The following is a 27,774-nucleotide window of genomic DNA, read 5'->3' as shown; positions in this document are numbered from 1 at the left end:
ATTCTGAAATTCAGTTATTTTACTAATGAAAAAACTATATTTTAATAACAGGACATAATAAATAACATATTTAGGACATCCTATATTCATAATTATTTTGGACTCTTCAAGGCTTGGTCCAAAATTGCAGTTACTGCATATCAGCAGTAATAAAATAATATCAAACAACTTCACATACAGTTGTAAAATGCACAGTACCACCTCCTTATTTAAAAGTTAATGGTTATGACATTGCATTGCTTACTAGAATGTTGGATTATTTGTTATGAATACAAAACCACTAGGTTCATGGATATTTTGAGGTAAAGTTCTCATACGTTACAAATAGGTATTATAAATAACACAACTTCAATAACATTTGAAGGTCACATTATGCACCCTATCGACCAGCGAGGAAGCATAATACAGTATCCCTAACCTAAACGCAAGTTAGATAAACCACTATCAAGCCATTCATTCCATTACTGAGTCACAAAGTTGTATCAATAGTCCATGGTGTGGTCCATGGTCTCGCTGTCTGGGACAAGGCATCATGGAGACACGTTGGGTCACACATCCCTGCACGGGGCGTACTTTCCTGTACAGAAGTCAGACTCATAGCTTAAGTGTCAGTCTGTTTGTGCTATCATGCCAACTCCTTGTCACTCAAATATATCAGGGACCAGGCTAATACTTGTGTGGTTCCTCCTTTAGATGAAAATGTGCTCTGCCTATACAGGCGGTCATGGCTTGAACATCATAGTCAGTAAGAGAAATCCACACAGCAGTCAGTCAGGATGAGACAGGTTAGATAGGAGACTCCCAGGACTGCTGTACTCTCATCACGTGTTTCTTGATTTGCTCATATGTGACAAACATTACGATGTTCCAGGAGCCAAGGCGAAGGAAAGAAGGCATGAACCTGGAGGGTAAAGAGAATCAGACTATTTAACCAAGCAGAACGATTTGCTTAATTCACTGTTCATATCTAGGAATCTTGATTCAGCCAAAGATGATTTGAAAGCAATTGGAATTTAGAAATGGCTTTTGATTACTACTCACCCTTTATAYAAGGCTTTGGGTCCCTCATTTCTCATCATCGTAACAGCACAGTTAATAGCACTGGTGTATTTTCCAGCTGAAGAGTTCATGAACCGGGTCTTCACTACATCTACAGGAGACGCCACAATAGTGGTGATGAAACCAGCACTGAAGGCTGCTGTGAAATGGCAGGGCAGGTTATCTGAAAAAACAACAAAACACTTTGAAGTACTTGAAACGATTCAAATGTACCCTGTGTGGTGTAAAACAAATCACATGCCTGCTTACCAGTCATGATGTTATACTGCAGGATAAGTTCCTTTATGATGTCATAAGTCACCAGCTCCGAACAGTTCACTATGGCGTTACGAGTTATGTTTGGGCCACAACCTGAAGGAAAATTATGAATGAAACTGGTAATTACAATTACGGAATCATCTTTTTATTTTATTTTTATGTTATCTTTATTTAACTAGGCAAGTCAGTTAAGAACAAATTCTTATTTTCAATGACGGGCTAGGAACAGTGGGTTAACTGCCTTGTTCAGGGGCAGAACGACGGATTTTTACCTTGTCAGCTTGGGGATTCGATCTTTTATGCACGTAAAGCAAATGTTCCTAATTGGACTGAAATTCAGACTGCATTAGGCCTACCTTTCCAGAGCCCTCTGATGCCCTCAGTCCTGGCGATGGTCCTGTAGGCATCCATGGTGCCGCTATATCTCTTCACCCCCTCTGCTTCTGCTCCCCTGACTTGAGCTTGGAACCGCACTTTCACCACATCTGTTGGCTGAGCAAAGGCTACTGCCATGGCCCCGGTCGTACAGCCTGCCATCAGTCGACTCCCAATGCCTGCATCTATGAGAGTAGAGAGGAGTAGCGAGGATGAGAGATGCATTCATAAAACACCATGCCACATTCTTTCAACCACATTCATGATATTCTACTTGCACTAAATCAGATAAAAATGTAATTGAGAGATAAATAAAATGAAAATGTCCATTAGGTTACGTACTGTCTGTTCCCCGGGTGTAGAACTGCTTCATGGAGTCATAGAGGCCGATGCGGACCGAGGCAAAGCTCATCTGTCTCTGGAGACCTGCCACCAGGCCATTGTAGAGGCTCCTGGGCCCCTCTGTCTTCACCATGGTGTTGATGGTGCCAAACACACCTCTGTACTTCACCACCATCTTCCCTTCAGAGGACTTGGACTCGCCCTGGATCTAAGAAAGACAAACACAAGTGTTAATTCATCTTTGTATTGAAAGTAATCCTAGTGACACAATTCAATCAAGACAGAATACCTTTACATAATCATTATGTAGAACATGGCTACATTGCAATGACCATACTAATATACCACTTAAGAGTACATGTCCAATACATTGCATCGTTCTAAATAGTATACTAGTGAAGATAATGGAACAGAAACCATTACTTACTTTTTAAGCATAATCATGGTTGCAAAAATCACTGTACTGTATGTAAAGCATGTGCACCTTCTCACCTGCAGCCTAACTTTAGCTGTGTCCAAAGGGAAGGTGATCAGGTCAGCAAAACAGGCTGCAGTTCCAGCGCCAAAGAACTTAACAGCAGCTGTAGGGGCCAAGTCTGTGGGCTTCACTCCAGCCATGACTGAGATGGTGCAGATAATTTCCCAAAGAGTACTGAAGGTCTTACAAGTACAGTAGATAGACCGTAGTTTAATAGGTTCTGTCCGTTCCTAAAGAGAATAGAGCAAATAGTAAGTAATCAGAATGAATCAAGGAACACATAAAGATGGCTTTTTAGTCAGTATTCATTGAATGATTATTGTAAGCACCCCAAATCTCACTTACTTAGACAGATGCAAGTGATATTCAAGTTTCAGGTATTGGAAAGTTATCTTTATGAATGTAAGATCCTCTTGTCTTTTGTTGTTCCATAAAATTGCTCCAAAAAAGCATACCACCGCCTGTGAAACATATGAACATGAAACAAATATGAAAAAAATACTTTGGCATGCCCTATAAGCATGTGTAAAATTAATATAAGCTTTTAAAATGTAGAGTACAATTTAGGTCATATCTCAAATTCTAAATTGAAGCTGTAGATAAATGTTAAGCAGACATTAGATGGGGCAAAATGGATATTGAACAAACTAGCAATATAACAAATATTGGTATAACATTAGGCTTACCTGATTGGAATGAAAAGTACTGTAATCCAAAATTTGAATTGAGAGGTTCTATTGAGGAGCACTGGCTTGAGAGAGTTAGGATTTGATTCTCACGCCCTGGGGTGGGTGTGGATTATTATAGCCTGCCCATCCCTTGTCACACATAGTTCCATGACATACATTGACCTGAAAAGTATGCGTAAGCTCGTGTCATACATGAGATATATTGACACATGGCTGGCTCAATGATTTGTCTAGTATGTGATGACAATGATCCGATTTTGTTATCGATTCAAACCAAATGAGTCAAGATTCCACACTTTCAACTGCATTTAGCTTTTTTTGGTAAAAAAACATTACTCCAAAGATGTGTATTCAAACCATGATGAAAGGTTCATAAAAACTATTTCGCCCTTTTGGGAGTACAAGACAGTATGCAACATTATATCAGTCAGTCTCAAAGTTTACAACAGTCAATGTTCTGTTGAACCTTAAAGAAACATATGCATTTAATTATATCTGCGCAAAAATGCATGACTCTTTGATACATCATTTATTATGTAATTGGTAATTTTCAGTTACACTGAACAGCCGATATGCAAGATACAGTAGTTGTCTTAAACTCAAAAGTTATTACATCCAATGAATTTCATTGCAGCAGGGAGCCAAGGCAATAAGACTTGTTGAAATAGCACAGAGCTAAATTAAACTTTATAATAATTATGTAACACTCCATAATTATATATTTTTTAAAACACCCATGCACCCATCCGCTGAGCCAATCCATACATGTCCCTGAGAGGCTGTGTGCCTGATCTAGTGCATGTTTTCACTGTCAGAAGTTCCTAGTCTCTGGTTTCAGGAACAGAAGCGGCTCTTGAATAGTGTGTGACTGCCTGGTGACGCAGAGAATAGAACAACGTAGGCCTATTACATACATATCCTAACAGTAGCCCACTTACCATGACAGCTGCTGAAATCCAAACAAAGGTGACGTCACTTTAAGAACAAACTGTTCATCACTTTGTTGGAAAAACAAGGACTACCTGTGACAATAATCCTTAAAAGACTATGGGAGTCTCCCACATTAGTGATCATGGGTGCACACCTAATAATAAATAAAATATCAGTTACATTGGCAAACCATTTAATTTATAAAAACAATAGAAAAACTACTTAAATGAAATGTACATATTCTTTACATAATTAGAAAGCACTGTCCATGAGCTGCCACTTATGTAATCAAGATGTGTGGTCATTCATAAACCTTTAGAAAACATACACCCAACCGTATATACAGCACGACACACAATATCAAATAGCATTTAGAGAAAGTGCTAATGTTAGTCTTTAAAATGAGATGCAAATATCTTTGCTATTCTCTTGGTCTCTTCTTTCTTCATGGACGACAGTGGTATATTGGGCCTGGGACGAGGAACGCGCCGACAGAGAATCCCATGACTAAGAGGGCTCTTTTTCTGCAAAAAAGAGATTCAATCAATTGTTTAGCATAGAAACTGGCCTATTGTTCCTAGTTTGCAAGCAAACTAAATGCATAATTAGGCTTTAAATGGAGATATTGGGAGATAAAAAATGTGAAACCGCAAAGATTTAAATGTCTACCATTGTGTGTTAATGAGTCAGTCCTTTCTCCATCAAACAGAACCGGCCCCACATTGGTCAAATACGTACAAATATGTGATCAATCACGCTGAACTCTACTCTAAAAAGGGCTGGTCAGATGTTTGTTTTAATATTAGCACAGAGTGACTAGCTGGAACTAGTTTCGTTTAGCATTGAGTGACTAGCTGGAACCAGTTCTCTGACATGTCCTGCGAACTCTGTAGTCCCATTGCGTGATAAACAACTGCACCTCCACACCCCCTTCTTGAAACTGGATACATGCCAGTCTGACGCAGGGGCCCGGACAAGCAGGCATACCTTCCTATCACCACAGTTGCCCTTTAGTTATGTAAGTTAAGTTTTGAGCCAAACCCTAATGATTATTCTCATTAGAACAACAACTCTTGAGCTATTAATGATAAAAGATAAGAAATGTTGATTTCTCACAAATAGTAGGCCTAAATCTCCCATAGCCAGACTGCCAAGTGTGTTACCACACAGACAGACATATCAGCCCAGCGACTGTGACCCCACAGTTAAAGGTCAACACAATGCTGAGACGGAAAGACACTCAGGGTTCTTGTTTTATGATATTTCAGCCAATGGCGTGTGGAGCGCCCTGAGTCTCTCCCTCTCTCTAGAGATTAGCTTAACGGTTATTTTCTCCTTAGCTCAATAGCAATGCAACCATTTGAGAGAGATCACCCCACTGCTAAAGAGTTGGACTAATCCTCAGGGCAGGAAGGACAGTTCCTCTCATGATAAAAGCCCCCACCTTAGAAGTATATTTTAAGGCAGGCAGTGGCCTCTTATACTACTAGCTGCTGCACTGGCTCAGTTCTTGCAGTCACTAGACTGGCCCAGTTCTTGCAGTCACTAGACTGGTCTATACTGGTGCACTCTTGGACTCCCGAGTGGCACAGAGGTCTAAGGCACAGCATCGCAGTGCTAGAGGAGTCACTACTGTCCCGGGTTCGATCCCGGGCTGTATCACAACCGTCCTTGATCGAGCGGGTCAATTGGCCCAGCYTCGTCTGGGTTAGGGGAGGGTTTGGCCGGAGAGGATTTAGCTGGCTCATCGCGCTCTCTTGGGGCAGGCCTTGGGGCAGGCCGGGCGCCTGCAGGCTGACCTTGGTCGTCAGTTGAACGGTGTTTCCTCTGACACATTGGTGCGGCTGTCTTCCGGGTTAAGCAGCCCGGTGTTAAGAAGCGCGGTTTGGCGGGTCATGTTTCGGAGGATGCATGACTCGACCTTCGCCTCCCGAGCACGTTGGGGAGTTCAGCAATGAGACAAGATCGAAATCGGGGAGAAAAAAGGGGTAAAATTCACAACAAAAAAATAGACTGGTGCACTCTGTGTGACTCTGGCCCCCTTTACTCGCCGAGATCCAAGCTGGACGAGGACTGGCACATAGTGACCTACTAGTAACTATGTCCTCCTTTGGCATTGGTATGACAGAATATTAGCACTGGAAGATGACTTGGCAACGTCAAGACTGTAGAGACAGTTTCCTTATTAATCAGCAGCGTGCTCCATACACGTGCCTGATAGAATGAATGACTCAATATTCTGTAACCCATGGCTTGTAATGCAACAATCAATCATTTTCGTGGAATTTGCTACTACTCTAAATGTTGACCTGTGTCTCAGTTACTCATGTCTAGACTTGCAAAAACCTGTTAACGTAGCATATTCAGGCTCAACCCAGAAGCAGAAGAAAAGGAGATTGAGGCAGAGAGAGAAAGAGGGGACAGGGCTGGTACTGTACTTACTGGGTCAGAAGAGGCCAGGGGGAAGACCGGTGCTATGCGTAGCGCTCTCATAGAAGCCTCCATGTGGTGAGATGAGAGGAAGAAATTAGGGATCTCCACAGGGTCAGAGCTGGACAAAAGGCAGTTAAGGAACAAGCAAAAACCAAGCATCTAGGTACTGTATTCTTTCTTGGGTCTATGTTAAAACTGTAAACACTTTATCAAAGAAGCTCAGCTTCAGCTAAACAGTTAGAARAACAAAGAGGTAAGAAAACAAKGCTGACAATGCAAGGATACTGTTTAGACTTCCTGTTGTCTTCTTTGTGTAGGAACATTTCTGGCTGATATGTGTCAGATGTGACAACAACATGTTCTGTGTCCTCTTCTGAGAAAGCAGCTGTGTCGTACAACAACCCGGAGGTCTCAACCTCTGACAGAGCATCTCTGTCACCAGGAACCTTGCTAGCAGTCTCTCCACTACACAATAAGGACTGTTCGTGTAGAGCAGCAGTGATGGACTCCTGATGTAGTGCTGCCTCATTGTCAGAGGTTTGGAGTGTCCTCTCACCATCACTCACCATGTCTTCCTCCTCGTCTGTGTCTGGTCCATGAGAGAACTCAGAGTTAACATGTTGCTCCCTCTCCTCTAGTCTGCTGCCTATGGGCTCACTAGAGCTCCAAGCCTGCAGGGTGTCAGTCTGCAGATCAGACCTCTCCCTCTCCCCCTCCTGTTGGGTGAGTCTGGGGTGGTAGGAGTAATCCAAGGCTTGGTGCTCCTCTGGTGTCTCCAGACTCTCCAGAGAGGCTAGGTCTGGGTCTGACAGCAGGCTGGTCCAGGGGCTGGTTCTGTCTGTTAGAGATGCAACCTCATTCAGAGGCCTGGGCTCTACCACTGTCTCCTCATAATCTCCATCCTCTTCCTCCTCTCTGGGACKTCCTCCTTCATCATCTTCAGATGCAGGGTCCTTGTCCTCCTCCTCTTCATCAGCCTGAGAATCACTGTGTTCCTGATACATACATGGTACAGGTGAAGGGACAGGAGACAAGTCCTCCTGGGGGGAGCCTGATGCTTTATGGAAACATGGAGCACTCTGGGGGAATGTTTCATAGCTTTCAGGCAGGTGGTGGTCATCTGGAACAGGGGGAGTTGTTGAGCTGCTCTGGGGGCTAGAAGATATTGTCTCCATGCGATGATGTCTCTGTAGACCTGGAGAAAGGAAAGAGATGTGTTGAGTGGCCTGACTCTAATAACAGTATAATAATAATACATTAACAAGGCAATCCCCAAGACGTAGACATGAAGTAACATATTTTGGATACCCTATGAATAGGTATGCATCCCAAATCTCATCCTTTTCCCTATATAGTGCTCTACTTTTGAACAGAGCCCTATAGGAATAGGGTGCCATTTGGGACTAATCAGGTGAAGAGCATCTCACCACTGATGAGGTTGTTAACCTCCCCAACCAGGCGGGTGGACTTGAGAAGGAGCTGGGAGGAGTCTGTGTCTGAGACCCGGTGCTCATCCAGTCTGGAGCGCTGACCCTGCTCACTTTGAGAGGGGAAGGTAGGGGTGGACAGCTTATGGCTGAAGTACCTCTGGATGTCATCCAACTCACTTAGGTTTTTCCTGGAAAAAACACAACAAGCACATTCCTTATTGAAAAGTTACTTCGGTGACACTTTCTGTGTGGGTATACAGTAAACACAGTCCAGCCCCGCCCTATGGGCCCTGGTCAAAAGTAGTGCACTACATAGGGAATAGTGTGTCATTTGGGATGCAACCCTAATGTCCAATAATTTACCGGAGTGCTGAGAACAGAACGGAGCTGGAGGGATGGGCGTCCAGCGCAGCAGCACTGGTGGGGTGGCCCACTCCCCCCTCCTGAAGACTCTGGTGGTACAGTCGCACCCTGTCCATGTGCTCATCATGTCGGTCACTTTCACTGGACCTGACATCGGGGAGGAGGGGGAGAGCAGAAAGGGGGAGGAGAGCAGGAGGCGGCGACAGGGAGAGGGGGAGGGCAGAAAGGGGGAGGAGGAGAGCAGGAGGCGGCGACAGGGAGAGGGGGATAGCAGAAAGGGGGAGAGCAGGAGGAGAGGAGACCCAAAAAAATAAAATAAGTAACACCATTACAATTGTTGAAGTGGTTCTCCAAAGTGAATTTAGGGAAGGTTTGTATGATACCATACACTTTATGTTGCATCTAATTGAAATGGATTACTTGCATGTTAAAGAAAGAATTGTGAGGGACAGAGCTAGAGACGAGCCCTACAGTACCTTTCTGGCAGCAGCCTGTCTAGGTGGTGGGGTGTGGAGTTGATCCTCTGCTCTGTGTAGCGGCTGACGTGGGAGGGGAAGCTGCTGTATGTGGCTGTCGTGTGGTAATAGAGGGGCAGGGTCTGGAACAMAGCCTGACAAATAAACACACGCACCACGGCTGTTAAACCCACAAAGATATACAAGTAGTACAAAACACTGATGCACTCAAATCCTTTTGTGACTGCTATGAGCCATTCTGGCTCAGACAAGGTTACTTACCTACTTACTAAATGCTAAGATGCTTTAGGAAGAACTTAATACAGACTAACAGTGAAAGCCACTGCTGTACTCACTGAGGAGTCTTTGTTGCCGTCACACACAGCCTGTCTCTGACCCCGCAGCTCCTGGACTCCCTTAAGTGGGGAGACAGACACTTTGAGCTGGCCCTGGCACTGGCCATTGAAGTCAGTGATGTTGTACCAGCCACACACTGACTGGAAGCCTGACAGGAGAGGGGACAGGTCCACTGAGGCAAACCCAATCACCCGCTCCACATCTAACAAGACAAGACACAGGACCAATGAAGTGCATTAAACATTAAAACAACACTAACTATATCCCCTTCAATAATTGTTGGTTGATAGCTAGAGTATTAATGTGTGTTACTACATTGCTGTACTGTACCTCCTTTGTGCCAGACTTTGAACACCAGGGACTGTTGTGGATCCAGAAGAAGTTGCTTTGACAGCCTGGGATTATCAAACAGTATATTAGTTCAGCGTGACACGGTCTGACAGAGGGCATTCTAAACTAGGCATGTTCCAATAATATCAACAGCACATTTGTTCATAATCATCCAAACAATCCTTAATATGGATTCATAACTTTTACATCTTTGTGCCCATTAAACCTGTATATTACATAAACAGTATGTGTTGCAGGAGTTAAAACTAAAATAAATACCATGACTAGAGATATCTCACCCAAAAAATCTATATTGCGATAAATTACCCGAATTGATTCGATAACGATAAATAGAACAATACGTTTATAACATTAATGTGCACCAGTTTTTTCAAAATAAACCTTTATTTTATTTCTAATCTRTAGTATAGTCTACATATCGTAATGAAGGACATCAGCTAAATGCCTACGATAAGTGATTGGTATTGTATCCCCTTTCATACCAAAAAGCAATGACCATCATTGTGTAAGGGAAAGAGGATGATTTTATAAATGTATTAAACTGAGTTTGACCAATTCCAGTCCTTTTCAATATAAAAAATATAATAAAAAGAATCCATATGACGTAAATCTGTCTCAGTGACGGAGAACTTTAACCCCTGTGTTGTCTAAACCTCTGAAGTAAGCTATAGATGGTACACAGGTAGTCTACCTGCACTCCTGCTGGTGGTCCCAGACGGGGCAGTGACTGTCTGCTATGAGAGCTGTGGTGACTGGTTCAGCAGAGTCAGTCGTGATGTAGGACACACAACAACTAGGCAGCCCTCCACTACGCTCAGCTAGAGGACAGCCTGCCAAGGAGACGCAACACAACCATCAGACTCATCAACAAAGTGTTAAAGGACACAATCAAAATGGATGACCCTACTAATGGTCAAARGTAGTGCACTACATAGGAAATAGGATGCCATTTGGGAGGCAATCTGTGTACCTTTAAGACTGAGGTGCATGGCCCTGTCCACAGTGATGGTGACAGTGAACGTGTCCTCCATGCTGACCTCGGAGGGCTGTGAAGGCTCTACACTAATTGAGGACTTGGTCTGGTGTCTGCTGGGTGCTCCAGACTGTCTGGACACAGCTGCTGTGGATGAGGGGACTCCCTGCCCTCCCTCCTTCTCCTCCTCTCCCTGGCTATCACAGTTCTCCTGGTCCTGGCTGTCCCCTCCTCCAGGTGTGTGCGTCTCTGGGAGGGATCCAGGGGTCAGGGTGATGTGGACCCTCAAGGCAGCTCCACTCAGATCTGGGGCGGAGCGCCTGAACAGGGGGTACACACCTACACAAACAAAACACTGGTGTGTTACTGATGACCCTTATGTAACATTATATTACAACATAGCATTTACAAAGGCTAGATAGTCAATGATTAGTTTGAGGTRGTCATTGACTGTTAGTTATATCAGTACTGTGCTATTTAGTATCTTGAAAGGAGCAAATAAAATGTCTTATTTTTTACTAAATGTATTATTAGTATTACGTGCCACTGAGATTCAGCTTGTGCCTTGCCATCTTGGCCAGGGAGGAGAGGTCTACGAAGGCTGAGCCCACCAGCCGGTCCATGTCATGAGGCCTAGGTCCCCTGTCCTTCCCAAAGGCCACCCACACCTGAATCTCCAGCTTCTCCTCCCGGAGGTACCACAGCAGGGGCTGGCTGCTCCTCAGCTCCACAGTCCTGCTTCCTCTGAAGGCCACCGTGGCCAGGCCCTCTTCCCCTCCACCTCCCTCCTCCTCCACAGACAGGCCAGGGTGTCTGAGCTGGGAACAGAAGGCCTCTCCGTCGTAGAGTTTATATCTKAAGTAGCAGTAGGTGGAGCGCTGCAGCTCGCTGTGTCCAGGCAGGAGGAGACAGTGGACAGGCAGCCAAGCTCTGGGCATGGACATGGTCAGGGACACCGTCCTCTGAGTCTCAGCCCACATCTCTCCCTCATTGGGTGGCTCCTCTTCCTCCTCCTCCCTCCCCACCTCCCAGCCCAGGCCCTGGGCGGCAGTGACGACCCTCTCTCTATCTGCATGGTGGGCAAAGTTGATGGAGATGTCCAGGCCGCCCACGAATATGTGATGTCTGGGAGATGAGGTCAGGTCCTTCGGCAGAGACACTCCAAACCACCCACTGATCCCTGGGAATTTACAACACATGTTAGCAGTCTGTTGGTTGGTAAAAACTGACCTTATAACAGCACTGACCGAGTGTATTACACAGCATACTGAACCTGTTCTTTTATGGATGAGATCAGCCAGCTGAATTCTCACTGTACCCAACATAGTATTCTTTGATCTCGGGCTGACCATCACTGCAGTAATAAAACACATAAATCACATTGGATCAAGTTTCCATCAGTGTTACATTAGGAAGATGCGCAAACTGTGAAATTAAATTGTATAATAACATTTCCTTGTAACAATTGACGTTAATATACAACTTGTAGGATCGAGTACTTGAGCTGCAGTGAACCCATGATTGTCAATTGGATATATTAAATGTCTGATATGGCTTTTGTTTACAATTGCACCCAATAAATACATGAATATATAAAACCATTCATGCAGACAGTATTCTGATTGTATGACTAAATCCCATTGCAACTGCTTCCTCACCCTTGCGACTGTCTCTATTCCAGACAGTGAAGACAGCTGTGGCCTCCTGCAGGAGCTCAGCCAGGCTGCAGGTCTCCCCAGAGCTCCTCTGGACCTGCATGAAACAATGAATTAATTAAATTCTTGTTTTATTGTCCCATAGGAAAACTTGTGACAACAACACATGCATTCATCTACATCATGTGAGTTCCATCACCTGCAGCTCACAGGGGAACTCGGTGTGGTGGTCAAACTCTGGGCAGAAGGTCCTGGCGGCCACACGGGTACTACGCCTCTCACTCTCAGGCAGGAAGGAGAGATGGGCAGTAACGTACACATTCACCCCAACATCAGCATAGTACTGAAACGTTTCATCTTGCTCTGACAAAGCCCTGTGGGAGTGTATGTTTGTTAGAAGCAAATTGAGTTTAAATGCACATTTATTGTAAAGCACTAGGCCGTGTTACTGTAAAGCACTTTGTGACAACCGCTAACATAAAAAGGGGTTTGATTTGATTGAACCAATTGAAATGCAGTGAATATTTATCAATGTGCAGCTTCTACTACTCTTAAACCTTTGGATGCCATCTACCATAGTGCCCTTCGTTTTGTTACAGGTGACAGTTTTGATACTCATCACTGTATTCTGTATCAAAAGGTAGCTGGACTTCGCTAAAGACCCGTAAATCTCTACATTAGTTATTTTTTGTTTACAAGGCCCTACTTCATAAACTTCTGTCTTATCTAACTTTGCTGTTGAAGTATAGACACTTGAGTTGCCTAACACATTCACAGGTTTGGTTAACTTGAGGTTCCCATGGTCTCCACCGAGCTAGGTAAATCTGCTTTTAGTTTTAATGCACCGTATTTCTGTAACAAAATTCAAAATATATTTCATCTTGATGTTCTGGTTTCTTTCGCGCAATTTAAAGTATTGATTGTGGACTTATTTGTGGAGGAATGTAACCGTTTTCTGGGTGATTTGTGAAGTTTTAATTGTGCTTACCATGACTGTGTTTTTGTATTTTAAATGTGTATATATATATATATATATATATATTAGTATTATACAGGGCGTACTTGGAAAAGAGACCTAGGTCTCAATATGTCATCCCTGTTAAAATAAAGGTTAAATAAATAAAAAACGCAGAACATTCCAATGATTGGAATAGAGAGAGGGAGAGATGGCAGTACCTTGCTGCTGCCTGTAGTCCTGCTGCCCTGTGCACCTGAACCACCATGGTCACCACCCGAGAGGCAACCGCCCCACTCCTTACATCAGATCTCAACGGACGTTGTTTGTAATGAACAAACACATCAAGCAATCCTTGGAGAGTACATACAACAAAGTTAACTGATCAAATACTGTATGTATGTAAGGAAAGTGTCTTGATTTCAGGTTTTGTAAGTACAGTACAGCATTGCCAAAAGGAGTGCCTGTGTGTGTTACCTGAGGGCTGAGGTTGGTGTCCAGCAGGGCTGTCAGTCCTGGGCATCAGCGGAAGGGAGAAGACCTGGGCTTCAGTGGGCTGTTGTCTCTGCATGGTCACCATGGCACACAGCTTGGACAGGGGCAGCATCCCTTTAGCCACCAGCTGGTCCCGGACATTTGGGTAATAGTACCTGCAAAGGTGGGTCAAATACATTCTATTAAACCACCACTAAATTCCAAATGTTAAAGTGAAGTCTAAAAAACYATGGAAGTTTGAGTGCCAATTTGTTTGTGCTATCATGTCAACTTGACACCAAACATGGCTTGACAATGACAGCAATGGAGTTGACAAGAGCACCAAAACCTGCGGACTCTCCTTCACTGCAGCCGACGTGAGTAAAACATTTAAACGTGTTAACCCTCGCAAGGCTGCAGGCCCAGACGGCATCCCCAGCCGCGTCCTCAAAGCATGCGCAGACCAGCTGGCTGGTGTGTTTACGGACTATTCAATCAAATCCTTATTCCCAGTCTGCTGTTCCACATGCTTCAAGAGGGCCACCATTGTTCCTGTTCCCAAGAAAGCTAAGGTAACTGAGCTAAACGACTACCTCCCCGTAGCACTCACTTCCGTCATCATGAAGTGCTTTGAGAGACTAGTCAAGGACCATATCACCTCCACCCTACCTGACACCCTAGACCCACTCCAATTTGCTTTACCGCCCCAATAGGTCCACAGACGACGCAATCGCAACCACACTGCCCTAACCCATCTGGACAAGAGGAATACCTATGTAGAATGCTATTCATCGACTACAGCTCAGCATTTAACACCATAGTACCCTCAAACTCGTCATCAAGCTCGAGACCCTGGGTCTCGACCCCGCCCCTGTGCAACTGGGTACTGGACTTCCTGACGGGGCGCCCCCAGGTGGTGAGGGTAGGTAACAAACTCTCCACCCCGCCGATCCTCAACACTGGGGCCCCACAAGGGTGCGTTCTGAGCCCTCTCCTGTACTCCCTGTTCACCACGACTGCGTGGCATGCACGCTCCAACTCAATCATTAAGTTTGCGGACGACACTACAGTGGTAGGCTTGATTACCAACAACGACGAGACGGCCTACAGGGAGGAGGTGAGGGCCTCGGAGTGTGGTGTCAGGAAAATAACCTCACACTCAGTCAACAAAACAAAGAGATGATGTTGTGGACTTCAGGAAACAGCAGAGGAGCACCCCCCTATCCACATCGACGGGACAGTAGTGGAGAGGGTAGTAAGTTAAGTTCCTCGGCCGTACACATCACGGACAAACTGAATTGGTCCACCACACAGACAGTGTTGTGAAGAAGGCGCAGCAGCACCTCTTCAACCTCAGGAGGCTGAAGAATTCGGCTTGTCACCAAAAGCACTCACAAACTTTTACAGATGCACAATCGAGAGCATCCTGTCGGGCTGTATCACCGCCTGGTACGGCAACTGCTCCGCCCACAACCGTAAGGCTCTCCAGTGGGTAGTGAGATCTGCACAACGCATCACTGGGGGCACACTACCTGCCTCCAGGACACCTACACCAACCGATGTCACAGGAAGGCCATAAAGATCATCAAGGATAACAACCACCCGAGCCACTGCCTGTTCACCCCGCTATCATCCAGAAGGCGAGGTCAGTACAGGTGCATCAAAGCAGGGACCGAGAAACTGAAACTGAGAAACTTCTATCTCAAGGCCATCAGACTGTTAAACAGCCACCACTAACATTGAGTGGCTGCTGCCAACATACTGACTCAACTCCAGCCCACTTTAATAATGGAAATTGATCAAAAATGTATCACTAGCCACTTTAAACAATGCCACTTAATATAATGTATATGTATATACTGTACTCTATATCATCTACTGCATCTTGCCATCTTTATGTAATACATGTATCACTAGCCACTTTAAACTATGCCACTTTTTTTACATACCCTACATTACTCATCTCATATGTATATACTGTACTCGATACCATCTACTGCATCTTGCCTATGCCGTTCTGTACCATCACTCATTCATATATCTTTATGTACATATTCTTTATCCCTTTACACTTGTGTGTATAAGGTAGTAGTTGTGGAATTGATAGGTTAGATTACTCATTGGTTATTACTGCATTGTCGGAACTAGAAGCACAAGCATTTCGCTACACTCGCATTAACATCTGCTAACCATGTGTATGTGACAAATAAAAATGTGATTTGATTTGAAACAGATCTGGGACCAGGCTAAAACAATGTTACGTCGTGTATACTGGCCTCTAGTGGTCAGGAGAGACATAACAGGTTATGTCCCAAATGGCACTTAATTCCCTATATACTGTACTACTTTTGACCAGGGCTCACAGACTGACCTGCACCACACTTCAAACGGGATGCCTCCTCCATTGGCCAGGCCCTGGCTGGAGAAAGAGCTGAGTAGCAGTCTCTGGACTGGGACTTCTAAAGGAGCCAGCAGCACATGACTCTCACTGTGGCCAAACACTGGGTCAGGAACACACAGGGTAGTGGTGGTACGGAACTGCCTCAGATTCACACCTAGAGGAGAGAAATGGACAGTACATTAGCAGAGTATAAACAGACAACAGACCTCAAACCCTCATGTCAAACGTGATAAATGTGTATTCAAGGCTAGAACAAGAAAAATATTAATGCAGTGCTAACTGTTATAACATTGAGACAAAGGGCCCTTGTCAAATGCACTGCACCATAAAGGATATATAGTGGGATGCAGCCAAAGACAAGAAACTTAAACATGAGCTATTTGCTTACTGCAGTTTAACAGATTTGGGTCCAGACTTTGAGCAGGAGGCTCCTCCTGAGTGGGGAAGGTGTACTGGACATAACAGTCAGCCTCCCCCCAGACTGTAGACTGTAGTGGTGTCAGCCCCTTCACTCTCTCCACTTTCACCACAAACAAGTGCTCTCTCATAGTCTCCTCGGGAGACGGCTTCACCTGGAGGATAACAAGGATAAAACTGTTACAAGGACCGCTGGAATTGAATTTACCCTGAAATCCTGGACTTGTATGAATAACAGTGAGCKGAAAAATCCTGAAACTTGCATTAAAAACATTTTAAAGACAGAAAAAAATTAATAGCTAATAAAATGTTGTTCCTTGTGTGGTTGGTGATCCAGCAAATGGGCTGGTCTTGGGAGATGAGACACAGAGCCAAGTTCTTCATCCCTCATATGCTGCAGAGATACTATTTGGACAGATAGACCCATGGCTAGAAGCACCCGGAGGTTTCCATTTATAATGCCTGAAAACACGTCAATGACTGGCATGTAGCTGTCCACCCCTAACACTGGGTACTGAGCCTGAAGCAGAAGGTGGGAAATCTTGGGATCTCTGAAAAACAAAAGAAAAATCAATCAAACAAAAAGACATTGTATTGAGTAGTTGTTTCCATAATAACAGCTGTTATATGACTCATTTATATATAGWACAAAGGTTGAGTTATAACAAGATAATGTATTTCAAACCTTTCCCTCACCTGAAGGACATGTAGAACTGGTGGAGGGGTAGTTTGACCAGCCCTAGGAGCCGATCCTGCCCTAAGCTTCCTGCTCTCTGCCAAACCTCAATCACCATCACATTGTTCCTCATCCTCTCTAGCAGCCTCGAGGTCAAGGCCACAGGAGCCACCTGAGAAACAGAGTATTTAAACTCACATCTACCAGGCAGACAGAATCACATCATAAGGGCACCCTATTCCTTTTATAGTTCACTACTTTTGACTAGGCTGAGGGCCCATTTGGGAGGTGTTTTCATCGCCTATGATATGAATACCCTTAGCCAGTGGAGGCTGGTAGGAGGACGGGCTCATTGTAATGGCTGGAATGGAATCAATGGAACGGTATCAAACATATGGAAACTACATGTTTGACTCCGTTCCATTTAAACCATTCCAGCCACTACAATGAGCCCGTCCTCCTATAGCTCATCCTACCAGCCTCCTCTGCCTTCAGCAGCATCATGCTGACTGGGCATAGAATTAATCTGTTCCATCAGTTACCTGTACAAAGTTGAACGAGGGGTTTGCCTGGCCCCAGCTGATCACTGATCTGGACGTCTCATCCTGGCCAAAGAGCTTACAGTTCAGGTAGACATTAGGAGGCTGCATGGGTCCACAGCTAAAGTCCTTTCCATTAGGCACCATGAGCAAAGCATGCAGCAGAACCTCACTGTCCTCCTCCACCACCTGATGGGCCTGAGGTCTGTGATGGGATGTCTGGAGGCTGGGGAGAGGTGAGGGACCTTGTGGGGCCATAAGAAAAACATTTACAGTTGAAGTTGGAAGTTTACATACACCTTAGCCAAATACATTTAAACTCAGTTTTTCACAATTCCTGACATGTAATCCTAGTAAAGAATCCCTGTCTTAGGTCAGTTAGGATCACAACTTTATTTTAAGAATGTGAAATGTCAGAATAGTAGAGAGAATAATTTATTTCAGCTTTTATTTCTTTCATCACATTCCCAGTGGGGCAGAAGATTACATACACTCAATTAGTATTTGGGATCGTTGCCTTTAAATTGTTTAACTTGGGTCAAACGTTTCGGGTAGCCTTCCACAACCTTCCCAAAATAAGTTGGGTGAATTTTGGCCCATTCCTCCTGACAGAGCTGATGTAACTGAGTCAGGTTTCTATGCCTCCTTGCTCGCACACACTTTTTCAGTTCTGCCCACACATTATCTATAGGATTGAGGTCAGGGCTTTGTGATGGCCACTCCAATATCTTGACTTTYTTGTACTTAAGGCATTTTCCCACAACTTTGGAAGTATGCTTGGGGTCATTGTCCATTTGGAAGACCCATTTGCGACCAAGCTTTAACTTCCTGACTGATGTCTTGAGATGTTTTCCTKCCTCATGATGCCATCTATTTTGTGATGTTCACCAGTCCCTCCTGCAGCAAAGCACCCCCACAACATGATGCTCCCACCCCTTTTCTTCACGGTTGGGATGGTGTTCTTCGGCTTCCAAGCCTCCCCCCTTTTCCTCCAAACATAATGATGGTCATTATGGCCAAACAGTTCTATTTTTGTTTCATCAGAGCAGAGGACATTTCTCCAAAAAGTACGATCTTTGTCCCCATGTGCAGTTGCAAACCGTAGTCTGGCTTTTTTAAGGCGGGTTTGGAGCATTGGCTTCTTCCTTGCTGAGCGGCATTTCAGGTTATGTCGATATAGGACTCGTTTTACTGTGGATATAGATACTTTTCCTCCAGCATCTTCACAAGGTCCTTTGCTGTTGTTCTGGGATTGATTTGCACTTTCGCGCCAAAGTACGTTCATCTCTAGGAGACATGTCTCCTTCCTGAGCTGCATGACGGCTGCGTGGTCCCATGGTGTTTATACTTGCGTACTACGAGGTCTTGGCTGATTTATTTTGATTTTCCCATGATGTCAAGCAAAGAGGCACTGAGTTTGAAGGTAGGCCTTGAAATACATCCACAGCTACACCTCTAATTGACACCTCCAAGTGTCAATTAGCCTATCAGAAGCTTCTAAAGCCATGACATCATTTTCTGGAATTTTCCAAGCTGTTTAAAAGGCACAGTCAACTTAGTGTATGTAAACATCTGACCCACTGGAATTGTGATACAGTGAGTTAGTTATAAGTGAAATAATCTGTCTGTAAACAATTGCTGGAAAAATTACTTGTGTCATGCACAAAGTAGATGTCCTAACTGACTTGCCAAAACTACAGTTTGTTAACAAGAAATTTGTGGAGTGGTTGAAAAATGAGTTTTAATGACTCCAACCTGTATGTAAACTTACGACTTCAACTGTATGTGATAGATTTTTTTCCCTAGTAGTCTTTTTATTGTTTACACACAAGGATGAGTTGGGCATGTTCTCTTTCTTTACTGACCTTGAGGGGCCACAGTTTGTTTTCCCGTCCTGGAATATCTTTTATTAACAGTAGATAGAGGGATATCCTCCCCTCTAGTGTCGTGATGCTGAGGCCTAATGGTTGTCATGTCCACCCTTGAGGGGCTAGCTTCTCTCTGGGGACTGGTCAGGGCATGGGAGGGGGCTCTGTAACCAGCTCCAGCTCCAGCTGACCTTTGACCATTGGCTGATGAGAAATCTTTGTTGTCTGCAGCCAGTTCAAGTGACACCTGGAGAAACAAAGAGGGAGATTGAGATAATTGTTGTATTTATTTTTATTRCACCTTTATTTAACCAGGTAGGCTAGTTGAGAATAAGTTCTCATTTACAACTGCGACCTGGCCAAGATAAAGCAAAGCAGTGCGACACAAATAATAACACAGAGTTACACATGGYATAAACAAACATACAGTCAATAACACAATAGGAAAAAAAGTGTAGTCTAAAGTGTGTGCAAATGAGGTAAGATAAGGGAGGTAAGGCAATAAATAGGCCATAGTGGATAAATAATTACAATTTAGCAATTAAACACTGGGGTGATAGATGTGCAGAAGATGAATGTGCAAGTAGAGATACTGGGGTGCAAAGTAGCAACAACAAAAAAATAACAGTATGGGGATGAGGTAGTTGGATGGGCTATTTACAGATGGGCTATGTACAGGTGCAGTGATCTGTGAGCTGCTCTGACAGCTGATGCTTAAAGTTGGAGAGGGAGATATGAGTCTCCAGCATCAGTGATTTTTGCAACTCGTTCCAGTCATTGGCAGCAGAGAACTGGAAGGAAGGAATTGGCATTGGGGGTGAGCAGTGAAATATACCTGCTGGAGCGCGTGCTACGGGTGGGTGCTGCTATGGGTGACCAGTGAGCTGAGATAAGGCGGGGCTTTACCTAGCAAAGACTTATATACGACAAATATGAAGCGAGGGCCAGCCAACGAGAGCATACAGGTCGCAGTGGTAGGTAGTGTATGGGGCTTTGGTGACAAAACGGATGGCACTGTGATAGACTGCATCCAATTTGCTGAGTAGAGTGTTGGAGGCTATTATGTAAATGACATCGCCGAAGTCAAGGATCGGTAGTATAGTCAGTTTTACTAGGGTATGTTTGGCAGCATGAGTAATGTAATGTCAAAGTGGAAGAAAATTATATATACTGTATATATTACATAACTAAAATATAGTCATTGCATAAGTATTCAGTCCATTTTTACGCAAGCCTAAATTAGTTCAGGAGTGAAATATTGCTTAACAAATCACAGGCAGAATGAGTGAAGGATGCTTTTTTGCGAAATAGGAAGCCGATTCTAGATTTAATTTTGGATTGGAGATGCTTAATGTGAGTCTGGAAGGAGAGTTTACAGTCTAACCAAACACCTAGGTATTTGTCGATGTCCACATATTCTAAGTCAGAACCGTCCAGAGTAGTGATGCTGGACGGGCTGGCAGGTGCTGGTAGTGATCGGTTGAAGAGCATGCATTTAGTTTTACTTGCATTTAAGAGCAGTTGGAGGCCACGGAAGGGGAGTTGTATGGCATTGAAGCTCGTCTGGAGGTTAGGTAACACAGTGTCCAAAGAAGGGCCAGAAGTATACAGAATGGTATCGTCTGCGTAGAGGTGGATCAGAGAATCACCAGCAGCAAGAGCGACATGTATACAGAGAAAAAAAGTCGGCCCAATAATTGAACCCTGTGGCACCCCCAAAGAGACTGCCAGAGGTCCGGACAACAGGCCCTTCGATTTGACACACTGAACTCTATCAGAGAAGCAGTTGGTGAACCAGGCGAGGCAGTCATTTGAGAAACCAAGGATGTTGAGTCTGCCGATAATGAGTAATATTCCAACACTACACTCAATATGTCAACAACCTCCTAAATATGATGAACGTAACAAAGMCTGTGTCCCAAATAGTACCATCTTTTCTATGTAACCCTATTCGCTTTGGGCTCTGATCAAAAGTACAGCACTATAAAGGGAATAGGGTGCCATTTGGGATGTAGACAAAATGGTGGACAGTGGCAGACAGGCTCACCTTGAGAGGGCCGATGTCCTGGCTCTCACCAGTCCCCTGCAGACTCTGGACAGGCAGAATGATAGTCTGACTCAGCTGCTCCCTCTGCAGTAGACAGCAGAGGGGGAACACAGCCTTGCCAATGGCTACAGGCTGCAGAACAACACAGAACACATCCATTCAGGTGCAATATACCATCTATATACTATCTATAAATACATAACTTGGGTAAAGCAGAACAGAGGCTTGGTTACTGTACAATAAAACATAAAAGAAAGTAGATTTTTGTTGTCATACAAGTGTCCACATACTTTCTTCTGGGAGCTGTTTCTGGAGTAGATGTTAAATGTGAGTTCTGTTCCCCACCACTGCTCAATAGTTGACCCACTGAAGTGGACTGGAAACACATTGCGCTGCTGGAAGTTCACCACTATAATGCAGAGTGAGACAGACATCTTTAACAAAACCTTCATGTTATCATTCCTAATAATTCACAATACAAATTGAAATATCAAACTCTCTGATAATGCTAAAGAAATGTGTCTACAACACAAATGGCACCAAAAGTAGTGCACTATATAGGAAACAGGGTGCCATAAAGGACACAATCTTTGACAATGTTAAAGTCTTACCTCCTCCTGTAACTTTACTAGAGAAGACTCGTGTCACCTCTGCTGCCAGGGCCTGACTAGGATCATGCCTGCTGGAAGTTACAGGGAACAGGTACTCCACAAAATAGGAGCTATGAAAAGAGAGACAGACATGAAGCAGGAGCAGACATAGGTCTTCTGTATTATAATGGTAATCAAACAAAAGGGYAGACAAACATTTGAAACATTGGGCGCGTTAGTTTTGCATCCTAAAGAGAACCGAGCGATGCAAAACGAATGTGCCCATTGGCATGTTTCATAATGGTGCATACAATTTCTTAGAGGAGAGGGGTCGAGGAGGTTTCCCTTTGCCAGAGGTCTTCTTAGGTGTGGTGGTGGCGCTGTCTGCAGGCACATTCAGGGTGTGGATCACCACTCTGGCCAACCGGACCTCACCTAGGACAGTGAGCTGGTCCATACACAGCCCAGGAAGCATATCCCCAGTCCCTGGAGTCTGCACATTTTCTGAGTCCAGGCTGACACAGAAGGTTCATTACTGTACAATGACTTAAATTCATTTTGAAATGTTCAATATATCTTTACAAAGTAAAGACGGAGACACTAGTAGAGACAACAGCAGAAATGAGTATAACTGACCCTCCACTTTTCTTTGGACCAGAGTGCCTCAGCTCTTTATCATCACCCCTCTTCTTAAGATTCTTCTTTGGAGAAGGACCATCCTTGTCATCATCACTTGGACTGCTGTTAGACATCTGAAGGACACAGAGGTAAAATAGTGACCCTAAAGGCTACACTATTGCCAATGTAAAAATATACGGTAATATTGGTAAACAGAGTGCAGGTATCCATCTTTCCATTATCCTGCTTTTTCAAACTTGCATACCTATAACTGACTTTTTATTTTATTATTAAGGACTAGAAAAGAGTGCAGATGGCCACCCATTGTTTCCTTGGTAAACAGAGGACAGGTGTTGCTGACTAGTGGCTGACACTCACAGGAGCTTTGTAGAAGAGGTTCTCTAGCAGGCTCTGGTCATACTGTGGGTCATTGAGTTCACTGTCTCCATACACACTGAGGAAAGAATCAGGAGGAGAGCCCTCTCCATCCCAGATAGGGAGAGCAGATCCGTTCAAACTAACAAAAGGAGAGAAAACACGACACAGTTACTTATAGAAATATACTGCACAGTTACTTATACAGCTACAACGTTTAATCAACTTGGTACCAATTACTAGGTAAAGACACAGTTTTGTTTGTTTCTTAATATGCTAAGATGGGGGTCAAGGCTACCTGCCCAGCAGCAGATCCACTGCCCTGTTCTCAGTGTCAGCAGCAGTACAGTCTGGGCTGAGGTAGTCTGGGGGAGTGTGGGGAGACTGCAGGAGACTGGAGTCAGCATGCAGAATGTTCTGCAGTAGCCTCCCACAGTGAGGAATGGACGGCCTAGAGAAACAAAAACAAGACAAGTTCCCTAAGCCACGCATCAGTCAATGAGAGAGATTTTTAAAAGGACTGGAGCCATATGTATCAAGSATCTCAGAGTAGGTGCACTGATGTAGGATCAGATTCCCCCTATCCATGTAGTCTTATTCCTTATGATTTAAAGGGCAAAACCGATCTTATATCAGCACTCCTACGTACACTAAAATGCTTGATACATACGGCCCCTGATCTCAGTTTAATACTAACATTGGTGGTGCTCCTATGTTGTCCTTTGGAAGAGGTAGAGGAGTGTCTTTCAGAGCCAGTTCAGAGTCCATGTCAGACTTTAAAGCTGATACCACCATGGCATTTCTAAGATTGCTTCCACGCTCTAAAAGAACTAAAACAGGAAAGGATACAGTAGGGATGTTAGCAGAAGATAGACAGTTTCTCTATTGTACGCATACAGTGCATWKAGAAAGTATTCAGACCCCTTCCCTTTTTCCACATTTGGTTACGTAACAGCCTTATAATAAAATAAAACATTTTCCTAATCTATCTACACACAACATCCCATAATGACAAAGCAAAAACAGGTTTAGACATTTTTGCAAATGTATACAAAAAAACAAAACAGAAATACCTTATTTACATAAGTATTCAGACCCTTTGCTATGAGACTCGAAAATTCAGTTCAGGTGCATCCTGTTTCCATTGATCATCCTTGAGATGTTTCTACAACTTGATTGGAGTCCACCTGCGGTAAATTCAATTGATTGGACATGATTTGGAAAGACACACATCTGTCTATATAAGGTCCCACAGTTGACAGTGTATGTCAGAGCAAAAATCAAGCCATGAGGTTGAAGGAATTGTCCGTAGAGCTCAGAGACAGGATTGTGTCGAGGCACAGATCAATTAAATAGATGTATAAAGCCATTTTTACATCAGCCGATGTCAAAGTGCTATACAGAAACCCAGCCTAAAACCCCAAACAGCAAGCAATGCAGATGTAGAAGGGTACCAAAAAATGTCTGCAGCATTGAATGTCCCCAAGAACACAGCGCCCTCCCATCATTCTAAAATGGAAGAAGTTTGGAATCACCAAGAATCTTCTTAGAGCTTGCCGCCCGGCCAAACAGCAATCGGGGGAGAAGGGCCTTGGTCAGGGAGGTGACCAAGAACCCGATGGTCTCTCTGACAGAACTCCAGAGTCCCTCTGTGTCGATGGGAGAATCATCCAGAAGGACAGTCATCTCGACAGCACTCCACCAATCAGGCCAGACAGAAGTAAAAGGTACATGACAGCCTGCTTGGAATTTGCCAAAAGGCACCTAAAGGACTCTCAGACCATGAGAAACAAGATTCTCTGGTCTGATGAAACCAATATTGAACTCTTCGGCCTGAATCCCAAGCGTCACTTCTGAAGGGAACCTGGCACCATCCCTATGGTGAAGCATGGTGGTGGCAGCATCATGCTGTGGGGATGTTTTTCAGCGGCAGGGACTGGGAGACTAGTCAGGATCGAGGGAAAGATTAACGGAGCAAAGTACAGAGAGATCCTTGATGAAAAACTGCTCCATAGCACTCAGGACCTCAGACTGGGGCGAAGGTTCACCTTCCAACAGAACAACGACCCTAAGCACACAGCCAAGACAACACAGGAGTGGCTTCGGGACAAGTCTCAATGTCCTTGAGTGGACCAGCCAGAGCCCGGAGTTGAACTCAATCTAACATCTCTGGAGAGAGCTGAAAATAGCTGTGCAGCGACACTCCCCATCTAATCTGAAAGAGCTTGAGAGGATCTGCAGAGAAGAATGGGAGGAACTACCCAAATACAGGTGTGCCAGGCTTGTAGCGTCATACCCAAGAAGACTTGAGGCTGTAATCACTGCCAAAGGTGCCGCAACAAAGTAATGCGTAAAGGGTCTAAATACMTATGTAAATAAGGCTGTAATGTAACAAATGTGGGAAAAGTCAAGGGGTCTGAATACTTTCCAAATGCCCTGTATATGATTCCTTTACAGTATGTACATGATGATGCTGTAGTAGGCTACAACCTGAAAGTATGTCGTTGGTGGTCTGTCCGTGAGTTGATTCCTGCACTGTGGGATTTGCCGCTCCCTGTCCATGTTGAGATCTACTTGATGTTGGCTTTTGGTTCTCAAGTGCCAAGTCAGTCTTTTTTTCCGTCTGGGCATTTTGGAAGTACAAATGGTCTTTCCCTCTGAAAATATTACAAAAGCATGAAAGCATCACTGAAATGAGAGAGAGAGAGAAGCTGCTTGAACAGACAGTAGGTCTATGACATTAGTGGACTGTCTACCTTGGCGTATTGCTCCCTGACTCTTTCCCACTGTTGACAGAGAGTGGTCTGGACAAGGAGGGCACCACCAGAATGTTTGGTTGAGATGCTGGCTTCACTGTGGACCTGAATGCAGGCACAGCCATTTCGATACTCATGTCTGTGGTGGGAACTGAGCAGCTGCTGTCGTACGTTTCAGTCAGGGCCTCCAGAGCAAGCGACACCTGGAATTTTTTTAAATCAAGAACAATCTGTATGTAGACTCATCCAATTAACATATGTCTTTTAATTAACAGAGAGCCTGGGAAAGCAAGATAAACCACAAAGCATCTATCAGAATTAAATAACACATTTTCAATTAGGTTGCAGCCTCCCTACCTGTAATTCTCCAAGCTTCTCAGACATTGGAGACACCAGGGTGAAGAACCCACTGATGGAGTGTGACAGAGAGAGACAAGAAATCCCAGCAACCTGAGCACGAGCAATTGGCAGGTGTTCTGGCTTTGTCAGCACCTCCAGCACCAGAGAGCCCATATCTGTAATAGAGACAACATATATAGGGAAAATCAACAACATCAGGAGGTCATTTGAATATTCTGAAGACAGCTTGGATCACACCATGTGGCATACCATGCATGCAATAGTTACCTGTTAAGTAGGATGTGAACTGCTTCGGTCCACATCGGATGGGAAAACGAGCTGTGGACTTAACAGTCTTCTGTGTCGTTTGTGACCCATCCCGTGGTCTGAACTGGGTCCCATTGGAAGACTCTCCCCACCAGCGCAATCTGATAAAAGTTGTCGGGAAAGGCTTGGGGACTGTCCATAAAACTCTGCTTACTGTCACTCGTAGAAAGCATCGCAGCTGACCCTCAACCAGTGGAGGGAGGCTTGTGGTTGGGGACACATCACTGGGGACTGAACAAAAAAATATTGTCAATGTACCTTACATGATGTTACTTATAGCGTAAAATCATTTTCTACTACTAACGTTAGTTATAAAAAAGTACTAACTCATATAAAAAAGTACTAGCTCAGGTCAACGTGCATGAGTCGGATCTGCAATACGAGGCATGCGCCTGGACACAAGGCGGTAAAAAGTCGTTTATTTCGTATTTTGTAGAAATTACACCCTGCTCCTACCGCGAAGAGAAATGTAGCACCCTTGAAACATATTTACTCTGGCGCGTTACAAAAGTATATGGAGCCAGTTAACGTTAATAAACAAAGTCAGTGCAGGTAACGTTATCTGTTGTTGTCGCTCGATGGACCAGAACTAGCAACAACAAACAAGCGACAGAAATTGGCTTAGCTACTAGGTCCATCAATTGAGGTTGCAAGTTTTCACTATATCCATGTCATTAGCATGCACCTAACTAGTTAGCAGCAAGCAGCTTCAAATGATAATCTACATTTTTCACCATTCACCACACACAGCCAGCAGCATAACGTTAGCTAGCTAATGAGATTGACGTTGGTCGTAGCTAGCTACCTTTCCTCCTGATGCTTCCACATTTGGTAGACTTCAATTTTTTTGTCTTCATTCCTTACCAATAAATGTGATATGACAATATTAAACCTAAATTACATTATGTAAACAAGTTGTCAGTGCAAACTGTCCCTGAGCAACAATGTTCGTTAACTTTCCTCAGTCCCGCCTCTAATCCAAAGACCGCCGCTGTTATCCCGTGGTGCACTGTGGGAAGTTGTGTCATTGCAACTCCCCAACCTCTCATCACCAGTCACCACCAGAGAGCAGCACTATTCTGTACAATACTGTAATGTATCAGGTCCACCATCATCATAGATGGTGAAACTAAAATCAACGTTCACAAATCTTAGTCTTCAATTATTTGTGGGTACTGAGTTTGAGGCTTTTGTTCCAAACCCTGGTGTAACACACGACTCAGCAATTCAAGATCTTGATCAGC

At 44.2% G+C, this 27,774-nt stretch overlaps 2 protein-coding genes across 2 annotated transcripts; both read right to left on the bottom strand.

The window, feature by feature from the left end:
• Position 1: 1 nt before the first annotated feature.
• LOC111949947 (dicarboxylate carrier UCP2) lies at positions 2 to 4,218 on the bottom strand. Its single transcript, XM_023967306.2, has 9 exons — positions 4,140 to 4,218; positions 3,199 to 3,363; positions 2,858 to 2,973; positions 2,527 to 2,742; positions 2,035 to 2,242; positions 1,674 to 1,877; positions 1,309 to 1,410; positions 1,042 to 1,222; positions 2 to 901 (listed from the first exon to the last, which is right to left on the bottom strand). Exons 4-9 carry the CDS (start codon positions 2,650 to 2,652, stop codon positions 787 to 789), a joined length of 936 nt encoding a protein of 311 aa, XP_023823074.1. The 5' UTR covers positions 2,653 to 2,742; positions 2,858 to 2,973; positions 3,199 to 3,363; positions 4,140 to 4,218; the 3' UTR covers positions 2 to 786.
• c2cd3 (C2 domain containing 3 centriole elongation regulator) lies at positions 3,714 to 27,515 on the bottom strand. The gene is made up of 35 exons (XM_070434144.1): positions 27,336 to 27,515; positions 26,492 to 26,761; positions 26,222 to 26,379; positions 25,865 to 26,067; positions 25,599 to 25,765; positions 23,806 to 23,938; positions 23,407 to 23,559; positions 23,112 to 23,250; positions 22,752 to 22,867; positions 22,427 to 22,630; positions 22,137 to 22,246; positions 21,816 to 21,934; positions 21,526 to 21,657; positions 19,476 to 19,725; positions 17,614 to 17,855; positions 17,092 to 17,243; positions 16,707 to 16,946; positions 16,367 to 16,554; positions 15,949 to 16,132; positions 13,581 to 13,753; positions 13,325 to 13,457; positions 12,348 to 12,522; positions 12,152 to 12,245; positions 11,767 to 11,847; positions 11,038 to 11,673; positions 10,491 to 10,832; positions 10,212 to 10,350; positions 9,500 to 9,564; positions 9,169 to 9,371; positions 8,834 to 8,967; positions 8,358 to 8,504; positions 7,992 to 8,182; positions 6,850 to 7,759; positions 6,574 to 6,682; positions 3,714 to 4,655 (listed from the first exon to the last, which is right to left on the bottom strand). The coding sequence occupies exons 1-35, from the start codon at positions 27,385 to 27,387 to the stop codon at positions 4,521 to 4,523; spliced, it is 6,879 nt and encodes a 2,292-aa protein (XP_070290245.1). The 5' UTR covers positions 27,388 to 27,515; the 3' UTR covers positions 3,714 to 4,520.
• Positions 27,516 to 27,774: the final 259 nt, after the last annotated feature.

The sequence above is a fragment of the Salvelinus sp. IW2-2015 genome, linkage group LG22, assembly GCF_002910315.2.
Source record: "Salvelinus sp. IW2-2015 linkage group LG22, ASM291031v2, whole genome shotgun sequence".
NCBI lineage: Eukaryota > Metazoa > Chordata > Actinopteri > Salmoniformes > Salmonidae > Salvelinus > Salvelinus sp. IW2-2015.
The sequence above is the reverse complement of the archived record's forward strand: the minus strand, read 5'-3'. Positions and strand labels throughout refer to the sequence as shown.